The sequence below is a fragment of the Ornithodoros turicata genome, chromosome 4, assembly GCF_037126465.1.
Source record: "Ornithodoros turicata isolate Travis chromosome 4, ASM3712646v1, whole genome shotgun sequence".
NCBI classification, from domain to species: domain Eukaryota; kingdom Metazoa; phylum Arthropoda; class Arachnida; order Ixodida; family Argasidae; genus Ornithodoros; species Ornithodoros turicata.
In genome coordinates this window covers 4568030-4582562 of record NC_088204.1, presented here as the reverse complement: position 1 = coordinate 4582562, position 14533 = coordinate 4568030, and the positions used below count along the sequence as shown (strand labels likewise).

The 14533-nt window shown below is 47.1% G+C and overlaps 1 protein-coding gene across 1 annotated transcript; it reads left to right on the top strand.

The window, feature by feature from the left end:
• The first annotated feature begins 3671 nt into the window (after positions 1-3671).
• On the top strand, positions 3672-13109 carry LOC135392646 (beta-1,3-galactosyltransferase 1-like). The gene is made up of 2 exons (XM_064623361.1): positions 3672-3814; positions 11559-13109. Exon 2 carries the CDS (start codon positions 11585-11587, stop codon positions 12689-12691), a length of 1107 nt encoding a protein of 368 aa, XP_064479431.1. The 5' UTR covers positions 3672-3814; positions 11559-11584; the 3' UTR covers positions 12692-13109.
• Positions 13110-14533: the final 1424 nt, after the last annotated feature.

The following is a 14533-nucleotide window of genomic DNA, read 5'->3' as shown; positions in this document are numbered from 1 at the left end:
ATGTTCGTGCAAGCGGGTGCTGGCTCCGTTGCACGAACGTTGAGGGGACTCCTCAGTGGTGTCCTCAGCAACTTCGGTAGTGCTTCGGTACGCATCACTGCCCTCAGCACTGTTCGTGCGCAAAGCAGTACCAAAGCTACTGCGAGGGCACCACTGAGGAATCTTGACGTTCGTGCAAGCGAGTGCTGGCTCCGGTGCACGGACGTTTAGGAGATTCTTCAATGGTGTCCTTAGCAACTTCAGTAGTGCCGCAGTACGCATCACTGCCCTCAGCTCAGTTCGTGCACAAAGCAGTGCAAAAGCTACTGCAAGTACCCCACTATAAGGAATCTTGACGTTCGTGCAAGCGGCTGATCTGACGCCGTGGCGAGCAGCCCTGAGCTCATTTCCCGCTGAACACTGTTCTTATGCTACAACCACTGCGCACGGCCAGAACGCGTTCGCAAGGAGGACCTCGCTCATTCTCTTGTGGGACTCCCGAAGGAGTAGCAAGAGCAAGGTTGGTAGACCAGAGACTTCGTGCTACGGGCCAGCTGCGATCGTTATTTTTGTGCGCGAATGCTGTTCGCCGTGCGACACACCGCGGCCGAAAAAGAAAAAACACGAAGAGCTAGTTCACTGTTCCTTTGAGACATTGTAAGGTCTGCTCAAATTACGCCGGACAGCTTAGATCGGCAAACCTATCGTAGGACAAGGCCAGGGACGTCGTGAACCTACGGGGTCACCTCACAGTTTTACACCAGTATGGCAACTTTTCGACTTTGTGAAATCCTTCGTTAAAGCACGCCGGAAACGGAACCTCGTGGAAAACGCCGAACCTCGCCATCGAAAATGTCGGAGCACGACTGGATGTGATACAAACCGTTTTCCCTTTCCGTTCGCATCGATACTTTTGTTATGACTTTTCCAAGGCCCGTGTCACTTTGAGCCGATCGTATTTTGTGCACGTCCGCTATTCTATGGAATGGTCGTGTCCCGTGAACACGGTTTCCGTGTCGTCCATGCTCCATCGGCTCCTAAAAGATTCTACCACGATCCATCGACCGCCCATTGCTTCCGCAACTGCCCAGGGGCGCGTGCGGTAGCAGACGACAACAATTACGGAAAGTGTCTTCTTTCTGCAAACAGCGAGCACAACAGACGCGAGATGTCGAAATAAAATTAAATAAATAAAAACATCGTAAACAGTGTAAGTAAATAAATTATCCGCGGTTGTGTACGTGTAAAATAGGCTATACAGACACTACATTACGCACAAACCTTGTGCAACATTTTACCACGATATGCTAACGAATATTTATTTATTTCCCTACTTAATTAATGAGTTCCTCCAACAGCCAACGCCTGACAAATGGTGCATTCTACAAAACGAATGATAAATAAGCTATATAAAGGGTACCGGGCTTTCGGAGTTTATTTCCGTGCGTTACCGGAGGATGTTTTTCGGAGTTTATTGCTTTAAAAAAAAAAAAAAAAGAACTGAGTTTTTCGGAGTGTGCAATTTACAGCTCAGTTAATATCCGAAATTCGGAGAAAACGCAGTGGTCACATTTATTGCTTCAACACTAAAGATACACAAGGTTAGCAATACATTTCGTGCGACGCACACTGAGGTAAACAAATGACGTCATAGTGTTCGACAGCGCCACCAATTTGGTAGAGTTGAACTACACTCGAAGCTAGGGGCGAACAAGGTCGCGCCTGAAAGCCACAGTCTTGAGGGGATTACGATGGTCCCTGAAAGGGACGCGACCATCGGTCCTACTTTTCTTTCGAGGCAGCGAACAAGTGCCCATTCGTGGAACCCAGCCCTCCCCTTCCGATTTGTTTCAGTTTCAGTCTGTCTACCAACGTCATGATGACGTTTCTCGGGTAGAGGTCTATTCCAAATGCACCCTTTCCGTGTGCAGTGCTCACTGTTATGCGGCAGTACTTACATACGACAACCTCTGCATCGCGATCGCGGGACGGTGTGGACTTCTCGAAATCAGGATACTCCTTGACGTAGTCGCCGCTCAGCTTTCGCTTGCGTCCCATCTCGCCGTCAGCGCTGCGACTATAGTTGCCCTTTCAAAAACACCACTCCGTATGACCTCGGTTCGATGCTTATTCTAGTGCTCAGGTCACATGTAGGACAAGGAAATCGGGAAACAGACTGGGGAGAAACACGGGCGGTGAGTGGTCCAGATGACCGCCGAAGAAAACGCTAGGACACGGAAATCATTATTATGTTGCGGTGGGGCCGGTATCCGAGGTCACAAATAACCCAGGACACAAAAAGAGGCCAAGAACAATAACACGGTTATCAGGGAAAACATCTGCCAAACGGAATTTTTCGGATTAATACGAATGGCTAAAAATTTTACCGGAGTACGTTTTTCGGATTTTTTTCGGATAAATCCGGTACTCTAGCTATATCAGAAGGCCCCCAAAATTTGCAGAACGGTCAATTCAATACGCCTGATATTGCAACTTCGAAAGTCTCGTGTCTTCCCAACAATATCGATATCTCGTGTGTTCTTTTTTTTTAAGGTTCCGTGCTAGCACCGCGAAGCAACTGTAGCTATATGAGCGCCGTACAGGCGTGGACGGAAGGAAAGAGTGGGAGATAGGGGGCTATAGTGTGCGTCCTGGGCCGACTTCTGGAGAAACTGTGCCGACATCAGTCTGGTATAGTCTGCGGAAACCCCAGAGCGAACCTCAGACGGCACATTCGGTGGAAGGATTCGAACCCGCTACCTCCCAGTGTTCAGTACGACCTTGGCTGCCACCACCGAGGTGATGGTCGGTCATGCCGCCGGTACATCGCGCACGAAGGAGGTCTGGGCATTCCACCTGCCCTTTACAATTTTAAAAGTTTACGGCAATAGTCTGCCTTCAGGTCATCAGAATACTGTAAGCACACGGAGTGTTTCACCCTGCGCAGAATATTCATTTACAAATACAATACGGTGGGACTCCTCAAAAACATTCATGAGACTTTTAACCAACACGCACAAAGCACAAGATTTTTTGTACCCTGTGAGAGGTTTGTCTAACTGGAGAACCATACCACGAGGTCATCGATATAAGTATATAGCATATGCGTTTCCCGGTTTCTGCGACGATATGAACTTCGGCTGACGTACCGTACGCTTGAATGTGCTTTCTTGCTCAGTCCTGTCGCATTCAGAACTGGTTGCTTCCGAAACGGTGTAAATGTCAGTTACGGTGTGTAGCTTTCCGCCCATTCATTTGATTTCCATCCTCACTGCGTCATGCCGACGCGAGGCATTATTTTTTCCTTAGTTCGCGGAACTTTTGACAGAAGAGATGGGCTGCTTCCGCTTAACTCACCCCACTCACGTCCACCATGACAGCCTCCGCGCCACAGCCCTGACTTTGACACCATTTATTTATGTATTCCCTCTGCCGTGTACACGAGCCGCCGCTGTCCCGTTAGCAGACGACAGCACTTCGTCGAAAAAGTGACCGCACCGAAAACACCAACAAACGGCACCGAAGAGACATGCTGGTGCCGCGCATGAAGGAACATCGCCTGCATATTTAACGGATGTCACGTAGCTCCCGTCCCCCCCACCATGAAAAAGATACATGCCTACCCTCCCCCTTTCTCCCTTTCTCCTTGGAGACATGAGCTTTCCATGGGCGCCATATTCCTCTCTCCAATTGCGCCCCTCACTTTCGCTTCGAGGCTGCAAACTCTGTGCGCGCGTCGTCTGCTCCTCCGTCAGCTGACTCATTTTTACAGCTCTTCCATGCATAGGAATATTTTCCAGGCGGACGGCACACCCTGTCAGCCAGTTCTAAGTTCGTAAGTTGCATATTTCAATCTTGCGCGTGCGATACTGTAAGGTACTGTAAGGTTCACGCGTACAAAACTGACGGATACTGTGGAACAACTTCTATCGTTGAGCCCCGAACCTTAGTTTTTTTTGTGGAGGCGCCGCAGCCCCGTTGAAGCCTTTGCAACGCTTGGTTTCACAGTTTATTCTTTCCTTTTAAGTCTACAATATTTGCATCACGGAGGAATATTAATACGTCATTAACCTGCTTGGTCTGGCTATGGCGGCACTCACACAACTTTATGTCGTTCACCGCATGTGACATTTAGTTGATTGACTGATTATCAGATATTAATCTCTTGATGACACGATAGGAAAGAAAAACGGATATCGCAGGAGGGTGTTTGTAGCATACTTTCCCACTATACAAGCTTCTCTTAAAAGGCGAAATAAACGGTTTAGTTGATGTGTCTATAACTGCACCGTACAAACGTGTGTGACATTACTGGACGAGAAATACACATCGTGTACAAGAATAGCTTCCATCTCCGAGAATGTTTGACAATTCCTGTTGTAATCCGAAAAACGTATGTACAGGTTGTGTGCAGATGAACTTCTGTGGCTCTCAGGTATACGTGTGCAAATGGAGTTTATCCGCACACACCCTGTACTTACGCTAATCTGTCATATTATGCTGATCATCTGGGACATCAGTTTCGAGTGTGAGTGCTCGCCAGGCCAGTCGTTGCTTCGCTACAAAAGAGGTAGCTTGATCCTTTGTTTCTAGCATCGCCGTCGTTGAACCATCAAGCCGTGACTCGTGAAATTGTTTATCTCTACACTAAAACCCCGTGCACGCGGTGCTATAACTTAAAAAAAAAAAGGGGGGGGGGGGGTAAGCGACGTCCGTAGATTTTGTTTCTGCTAAGTCGCACACCGTGAAATGGTGCTAACAGCGCATGCATGGTGAGTATAGACTCGTGCATGTATGGCACTGATTTTTCGCTGCCATTATTGAAGGAATGTCGGCCGCAATCGCCTTACGAAAAATTCAATGTTCACTTCAACAACTGAAACATGGCAGTCGCCGAAAAAACAGAAGAAAAAAAAACAGGTAGCGGCGGGAAAATGTTAGGTTCCTTGAGGGTTGTGTTGTGTGTAAGGGGTGTGTATTTCATTCTCCGCATCACTACCAGCAATGGGGTAGAGTATTGCCCCTGGCGATGACACTCCCCATCCATCATCTCGCAATAAAGTTGTTGTTGTTGTTTTGTTGTGTCCTTCTGTTTGTGTGCTTCAGCCTCGGAACAGTAACTTTCCATAGCGTTCACTTGAAGTTTTCTCGAAATATCTCCTTATTGCGCGTGGAGGTTCAATTATGGAACACATATGAACACCCCTTTTGGCACAGTGGAAGTTCTCAGAAAAGGGGGTCACTGAGGCCGCCTTTTTCTCACGACGCAGCAATGTAAAAAAAAAAAAAAATGTAAAGAGAGCGCCGACCATGAGAGTCGTTTCTGAGTGTCGTCCTCGCCAATGTAATCTAATCTCCCCTCCCCACGTCCGCATGTCGCGGCTCGTATCACGTGACAGACAGAATGGATGCCCTTTCATCCTCGAACCCCGAAGTATATATCCTACTATGTAGGTCTGTCTGTTCGGTTCGCCTGCCCAAACGCCCGAACAAGTTCCCGTATAACTCCAGTTGTGTCACCAGGATTTTTCGTTTGAAAAAAACAAAAATGTGCGGGCGTGGTGCAGCACTAGCTCAGCAAACCTGCGCACTTCCTAGGAAGTTGCGAGGGGGATGCAGCGAGCTCTTCCAGTGTCAGACGACGTCGTATATCGCACCATTACGAAAGCTTCTTCTAGTGTGCTTATGGTGTTACAACTGAACTAGACATTTCTTTCACCTTGGACCTGAACGTGCACAGAATATAGCAACAACTAAGACAACGGACAGGTGAAGGGAACAGCACGAAATTGCGCTCTGCCTTTGTGTCGTCGCCCTTCAAAGACACCCGTAATAGTTGGCCACACTGGGATCAATAGACGATTTTAAAAAGATGCGCGCGCCACCAAGCGTGCGGCGCAAAGTAGCATGGGAACTTTTGTCGTCTGCTTCGGTTATGGTTTATCGCTGCTGCCGCTGCTGCTGAGGACATCGGGAATGTTGTTGTTCTTCTACTACCCCCGCTTCTGGCCGTCTTATAATGCTCGAAGGTGCTGTAAGTTCCCATAAGCCCCTGTGGCCGGCCTTCCATTTGATGCCAATACACTCCATTTGATGCCAATACACTCTCACAGGTGGTGCTCGCTTTTGTAAAAGGTCTTTCTTCGTGATTTCCAACCTTCCAACCTTTTCGCCCGTTCGGTGTTCGTTTTTGTTGCGGCGTTAGCGTTGCAGAAGCTGCGTCGGACCGGAACCTTCCTGTGCACCTTTCGTGAACCGGTTCAGGTTGAGCGGACGAATCGAACGGAAGACGCGTTAACCACCCTCATTTGTGGTTACATCTTCCATCGCGACATATCATCCATCATGTTGGCTCGTCCATTGTAACCTGATAATTATGATGGGAGACGGAGTTATTCACCGCGTCACGTGGATGCGTCCACTGCGACACATCACGTATGTAGGACATACGGGACCCCTAGCGGCAAAACAAAAGAAAAAAACATACAAACGAACTTGATGATGACGATCTGCGAGAGCGTAAGTTGGGTCCCGTTACAACCCAGCTTCTACTCCTTTGGATTGCAGGTACTCCTCATCATTATATTCGGCTGACCCTGAAATGTGCTCTATAAAACTGCACATAGTCTCTCAGTTTCGCAGAAGCGTCCGTGCATTTACCTCCGAAGGGGACTAGCTATCGTAGCATATTTGCATTTTCTCTTATGTTGAATTCCAATGGCAGAGTCGGAGCAAGTGGCACAGTCCGCAGTGGAACGGCTTGATCTGGCCTAGAGCAAGTGATCCGAATCTGCGACTGGGACACTTGCGCACAACTTGGAGTTTAACCCTGGCCAATCTTCCTTGGTGGATGGCGGCCAGAGACGGAGGAAGAAGAAGAAGATTGTACTCATGTTCCCATACAACGCCATGTTTAGCAACATCAAGGTTCTCCTAATCTCCTAACGTTGCCCTGGTGATGTCTGGCTGATTGCTTTCTTCAAGAAAGAAAATTGCTAACGTACGACGCGAAATACTAGTCACGGCGAGGACGCGTCGCGAAGCGGCCATGTTACCGAAGCAGAGACAGGAAATAGGAAGCACGAGCGACAAGTGACACGTCACGTAGAGTTCCGGTTGAATCTGCCTATTTTGGCGGAGCAGTTTGGGTTGCTCCCTGGAGTGACCTTGGCTCGAAAGCCGCTCCCAAGCTCCCATTGGAAGACTCCAGAACTGTTCCCAATCTGTCAATGGAACAGACTTGCTCTCGGCAGAGCAACAAAACTTGCTCTGGAAGCACTCAGAATCTGGCATTGGAATTCAACATTAGAGTGTAAAACGCGTACAAAAAAAAAAAAAAAAAAAAACATACATAATTATCCCTCCTCCCCAATATTCTGGCCAGTGATATAACGCGTGTATGATGCAATGAATGACAAATACATCGACTCTGTGACAACTTCTGTGACACTGTGTTCGCGCGGTATCTGACATTATGAACCAGTGAGTGTTTCTCTGTGCCTAACGTCTTACCCTTTCCTTTCCTCAGTTTTTATCCTGCTTGACCCACTCTGCCTCTTTCCTGTTTGTTTGTTTGTTTTCCTTTTTTTTTTCTAGCTCTATTTCTCCACCCACAAGCGCGTTTTGAAGTAGCCAGTCCTGACTTACTTCCATAGCTAGTCCCATATGGGACTAGCATCTCCATATTTTTCATTCATTTCCAATTCCAAAGATATCGACGTCTCAATATATCAATATGTCAACCCGTTTGATGACAAATCGTGTACCCGTACCCGTACCTCAGAGGCGCCATCAAAAGCGTGCCCCCGACCCTGGGCTTTATTACATCAGCGTATGCGCTGCTCCCAGCAACAGCAAGTGCGGTGGGGGCGACGTTCGCGCATGCGCAGCAAAAGGAACATAGTAACCAATATAGCGTAAAGACAGTTGACCCTCCGTTACCACAGAGGTCACGTCGGAAAGAGTGGGACAAATCGCTGGCATAGGAATGAATGGCAATGACAATTGTGTGCACTGCAGCGTTGTAGCATTTACCCTGCCCTTGAATGATAACCGCTGCACTGAGAAACGTACTTCGAGTGAAGTACTGAGGTCTACCCATACCGAGTGTTCCACGAAAATCCTCCAGCTAAAAATTCAAAATTCATTTTTTTGTGTGTGCGTGAAGACATCGGAGAATGTGTTTATACTCACGTTCACAAAACAAATGTTGGGTGGTATGAAGATCTTATCGAGAGATGGCCGTGCAATTTTGAGATAGATTCAGGCACGAATGTTTTGCGAGGGATGCATACCCGTCCGATAATTAAATTTTTGATCTATAGGCTTTATACAGTCAACCCTCGATTTATGAACACCCTCGGTTCCCCGAAAAATCGTTCATAAATCGAGGGATTCACAAATCGAAAATTCAATAAACTGAGTACTATTTCCGAGTTGGGATTGTGTTTATAATGCCATATATTGTGTAATTTTGCTTTTGATCATGCCTTCTGCTGTATCAATTTCACAAAGAACAGACGTTAGCGCATTCACACTCTGTTTATTATGCAATACTAAATTGTTTAATTTTGCTTTGGACCATGCCTTCCGCTGTGTCAATCTTGGAAAGAAGAGATGTCACCACATTCGCACTGGACTGGTCTCTTATTTCCTCCGGGATTTTTAACCTCCGTTTATTAATCTCAGGGTGACAGCGACCACCTTATTCATCAACTGAGGTCAGGAACACTGGGTCGCACCTTGTGCGACCCCGGAAAACTCGTTTGTTCTTCCGATTTCGAGGGTTTAAGAACCGATGGTGCAATACCTGGAAAACGTTTTGTCCGTTCAGGCGTCATTCATAAGACCACGGAATTATCCCTTTGAAGGTTTCTGTTGACCTCGGAACGATCCGTTCATAAATGGAGGGCAAAAACGCTGGGTAACTCCTAGTTGGTTCCCAGAAATTCCGTTCATTATTCGAATATCGAGGTTCATAAAACGAGGGAAAAATGAACGGAGAAAGTTTGGTTCCCCGTGCTTGTGTTCATAAAACGAGGGAATTCATATATCGAAGGTTCATAAATCGAGGGTTGACTGTATACGGTCATCGTAAGATTGTTTGTCTTCCTTTTATTGCAAAATGGGTCCTCATAACTCCATTAGCTGCCGCCCCTTTATCAAATAAAACTTCAGATCCTCTTCTATTAACTAACCTTTTCGTACCCGTTTCGTGCTACGATTCACTTCAGGGGGGCGACCGTTCTACGGAACACCCCACGCGCTGTTGATTGTGACGCCCTGAGCAAATAAAGAAAACGCTGTCTTCGCGTCACGCAGTCCAAGAGCATGACAGAAATGGCAGTTATAAAGTCGCCATGGCTTCAGATCTAGACGGTACGCAAACAGAGGTCTCTGTTGTCGCTGCACAGTCGATTGGGTACACACGGTCGTAATGGTTGGGTACTGCCTCGCGTGCGAGGTGATTATGTGGAAGCAGGATAAGAAATATGTGCGCCGTTTCGTTGCATGCCCCACACTCTAAAAACAGAACTTCACCGCATAGCACCCTGGGCTCCAACCATTGCCAATATTGATAGGGTTATCGCTTCTGATTCGAAGAGAGAGAAGGGGCGTACGCCCCAGTGCGGCAGTTTTCATATACTCATTTTTCAATTAATTCAGTTCAATTTTCATTATCCAAATTGCCAAAAAAGACGTACCCCCCCCCCCCCCCCCAGTCTCTCATCGAATCAAAAGCGATATCCCTATCACTATTGGCAATGGTTGGCGCACAGCGTGCTATGCGGTGAAGTTCTGTTTTTAGAGTGTCGCGGGGTGCTCAGTGGAGCAATGGCACTTCCAAAGAAGCTGCTCGAAATCTACATTGCAAATAAAATAAATAAATAAACAGTAGAAAATAAATGACTCGTTGGTCCCCGCTCCGAAATAAACCGCTTAGAATCCGCCAGTCGCGAAGTTCTCGCACTCTGATTGGACGCCGGTTAGTGTGACACGTCATCACTGGGTCATGGTGGGGTGGAGACTGGAGAGGTTAGGAGTAATTTAGTACTCCTGCAACCGCCATTACTGCAGTATTGAGCGTTATAAATTATACAATTTTTACACTCTTTTCTCGTGAAATACGACGAGGGTGTTGTGGCACATGTAACTTCCAAGGCCAAGTCGTAAATTGGCTCCCATCTCCGACCAACATATAGATAATTCACAATGCATGTTACGGCTTTACGCTTTCATCCACATCGTCGGTTGCCAACAGCTGTCTGTACGTTCCACTCTGTCCCAATGAGTTTCAAATGATTTTTACTGAGCATTCGTATTCAGCGGCATGACCTAGTTTAACAAAAAGCAGGTGTCCTCCGTCACTGAAAACACGACATGAAAAGCGAAATGATATTTGTTGTACGAGCGGATGTCCGTGTAGGCACGCGGAAGCGGTAATTTTTTGTTGTTGTTGTTTTTACGGAGTTTTCCTATTTTATTAATTTTCTTTGTACGTTGTTGACAGCTGGTTGATAATGTCTCAGACGTGCACTGAACGTAGACACATTTTTAATACCTAAATGTGCGTCCTTACTACACCCATCGGCATATGCTGAGGACGACTTCTTGCACTACGAAACATCCGCGTGTTACGTGGTAGGTTTATCTGACTGATGATGCATTATCAGCAGTGATGGTCAGTAGTTAAATACATGTAGTTAACAACAACAACAATAAATGAAGAAGTGATGATGACATGTAGTTAAACTACCTGATTGTAGTTAAAAAGTAGTTATCAACTACCTGCAGAAATGTAGTGGCAACTACTAGTTAGGTTACTGGGGGGGGGGGGGGGGGCAGGTGCCAACTACTTCCGGTTTTGCCGCAAGCTTTACGGCACGATTGTGCTTCCGACTTTTACCTTGAACAATTGTTTGATGAGAACGGAGGTGCAGAGCAATTGTGCCGTGCACGTGTACTAAATCGTCACTTTTATCACTGCTTGCGATTCATATTTAGGTGTCCAAGAACACTATAGAATGAGATTGGTTTAAGTAGTTAGAGACGTAGTTAAAATACACTGCAGTAGTTGAAGAAGTAGCTTTAACTACCTCCCCTGAAGAGTAGGTGAACTACTAGATAAACTACTGTAGAAGTAGTTAGTGGCCATCGCTGATTATCAGTCACTTGTGCGATGGCACACATCAGCTAGGACCGCGCTGCCAACGTGAGGATGTCGATGGCCTTGCTTGTTGACCTGGCCTGTATGTGGTATGGTTGTGGTATAACCTACTGGGGCTTTCACTGGACGTATAGGTCTATGTAAACGCAGTTTGTCTGACTCGAGTCACTAAACAATATTCGCATATTATTAAATTACATAGAAGCGTAACTCGAGAACGATATCATTCGAGGTGATGGTTGGTTAGGTGGTGAAGTTACTGCCATTCCGTTTAAGCCATTAAGTTTGCCGTGTTGCTACGGGGCTCTGTAAGACCTTGGGCTTTGTAGCTTTATTTAGTTTGGTTTCTTGAAGCAAGCGGTCCTATTACATGGTGTAATATATGTGACGTGACTCATTGCTCTATGCGCAGGTTCTCCTCGGTAACAGACGCGGGATATGCAGACGTTGGACCATTGCAGAAAAGTTCTGTTTACGTCACTCTTCTGCAGTGTCGCCATCTATTTTCTCATCGTACAGAAGGTGCATCATCATGGCACAGCTTCCACCCAAGTCGATCCGCAAGGACGCGCACTGCTGTCACAACCCAGCACCGCCAGCACATCGTCCACGACCCCTTCCAAGGCCGCCGCCTCCACAACCGAACAGCCAGACCTAAGCACAGACATCGTCAACCCCCATCCTTACTCGTTCATCCTCAACAAACCAAACTTATGTAAAACCGCAGGCGTGGAGAAACCTGTCGTCATCCTTGTCCCGTCAGCATCAACCAATTTCCAGCAACGCAAAGCGATTCGAGTAACCTGGGGCAACGCTAGTTTGCATTTAGGCTTCAAGCTCGCCTTTCTGCTTGGTTATCCCAAAATCAGTGCCGTCCAACCGATGATCCTTGCAGAAGATCGTCTCTACCACGATGTCATACAAGAAGACTTTACGGACGTGTACCATAACCTCCCCATCAAGTCGGTCATGATGGTGCGCTGGGTTAAGGAACACTGTTCCAACGCGCATTTCGTGTTGAAGATTGACGACGACATGCTGCTGAATGTCTGGGGACTATGGGCCGAAATAGAGACATCCTTAAAGGGTGCGAATCTCACCATGTGGGGACTATTGGCGCAGCACTGGACGCCGAACAGGAACTCGGTTAGCAAGTGGTACCTGCCCGTCAGGGTGTACAAGAAGCACGTCTTTCCAGACTTCCTGACTGGGCCGGCGTACCTTTTCACCGGGGACTGTGCACCAGTGCTGTACAATGTCAGTTTCACTGTGCCGTACCTCCCTCTCGAAGACGTCTTCTTGACCGGAGTTGTGGCCCAGAAGGCAGGAATAACACGTAACAATCACCCAGGATTTTTAAATTACCAGAAGATACTACAAGCCTGCGCGGAACCGCGGCAGATCACGAGTCATGGCTACAAACCGATGTCCCTGATGAGACTCTGGAGGTCCTTATCGCTAAAAAACGGCCCTACAAAGTGTAAGATAAGACACCGTGCTCAAAATGTGACGAAGGTCGCTTCGGCCCCCAGTGTGAGATCTTAACGGTTCCGACGCAAGTTCTGGCAAAATTGCTGACCCTTGCGACTGTACGCCGTTGCTTCAAGACATCTCACAGTGCAGTGATGCGCCGATTTCATCGCCAAACTAATCTCGCGTTGCGCATGTGGAGACTTGAAACGAGTAACACATTGTCGATGCATTTACTTCAGGTTAAGTGCCGCGCCAGAACGCAGCAAGGTACCGAATGACTAGTCCTGTACAGTTTACCGCGTCTAGTATGGTGTGCTATCCGTCGTTATACTCATCCGTTCCTCGTACATCTACGCCAACGGTACTTTTTTACCCGACCCGATGTACATGTCTACTACTTAAAAATTATTAACAATGTGGGAGCATTGTATTCCAACCTGTATACATTAAGGTCAAGCTGTATGGAATAAATTATGCGAAATAGACTATACGATTTATGAGTGGGCACTTGATCTTCAGAGTGGCGTTCACTCTGCCAGGATCCACTGCGACGTGACCACTTCCGGGATAACGAGCCATACGGTGCTGTGCAAAGGTTGTTAAGAGTGCAGTTCCAAGACTGTAGTGTTGCCTGCGTGGAAGACGTGTGCTGCAATGAAGCTCTGTCTCAAAGGTGCCCCACGGCATGTTCCGTGGTTAGAGAGGAGTAGAGATTGTCACAGACTGCTATTTTTCGCCGTCCTCGGTCCCACAAAGTCCAGTCCCGATACCAAATTTGGAGGTCTGTTACAGCAAGAGTGCTGTAGTGTAGTGCTGAAGCATCTTTGCCTAAAGCAGGGTCGTTACTCTCATCGTCCCATAAAGGAACACCCTTTTTGTGACGACGGAACAAATGAGTCCCACTTGTGCCAAGATGCTTCAATGCGCTTTGTCATGGTCATAGGACACAGCTCCTAGTTTTACGTTCAGGGCTACATATAAGAATATTAATTTCACCTAGATTTGCGTTGTTGCAGTTGCCTATTTTGTCGTTCCCACTATGAAGAGAGTCGCCGCATTCTTATGTCTACTCGCTCTACCGGACGATGTGGAATGACGATGGTAGATGGACCAACCCAACGTCCAGCCCAACGACGTTGTCCAGTACATACGACGTTCTACATGGCTCAGGTTCTTTGGAAGACAAATAAAAGACAAATATAAAATCAGTGTTGAGGGGTCGCTACAAGTAGCCGGTTACTGTAACTAAGCTTTTTTGTTTGCAATTTTTAACTTAACTGGTAGCTTTTGAGCTCTAGTCGTGTTCAACTTAAGAAGGAAAACAAGTCTAGTCAGTCAACCATCTACGCCGTTGGGCGTAATTACGTCTGTGTGTGGTAGTGATGAGATGTATAAGACAAACATGGAGCTCCTTCATCTCCTTCTTCTCTCGGATGTCTGCGTTCCAAAACGAACTCCATGGTAAAGTCACATGAGAGAGTTGTACCACGTGACCGTGGGAGTAGGGGAACCCTCGAGTAGGTCCTAGAACGGATGTGATCGAGTACGATTCTCGACATGGCGACACCAGACGACAGTGACATTTGGACCCCGGGACATCAGAACCGCTTATCGCTGCTTCGCTTTCGTGTGGCTGTGTTGACTTCGGCATGGGGTCATCTGCGTGTGTTCGAAAAGCATTCACGCTGTGAATTAGGGGTATTTACCGCGCATTCCGAGAAACGGTAGCGCTGCGCTACCGTTTGCCGCTAACCGCTGCGCGGTTAGATGAATTAAAGCGTTAGTGTTTAATAGTAGCAAAAAAAAGAAAAGAAAAAAGAACTATTGTGCCTTGTTTATTTTTTTCAGGTGTAAAGGTTCTTGAGCTGGGATTTTTCTCCTTCATCTATGATTGGCATTAGGCACAATTGCCCA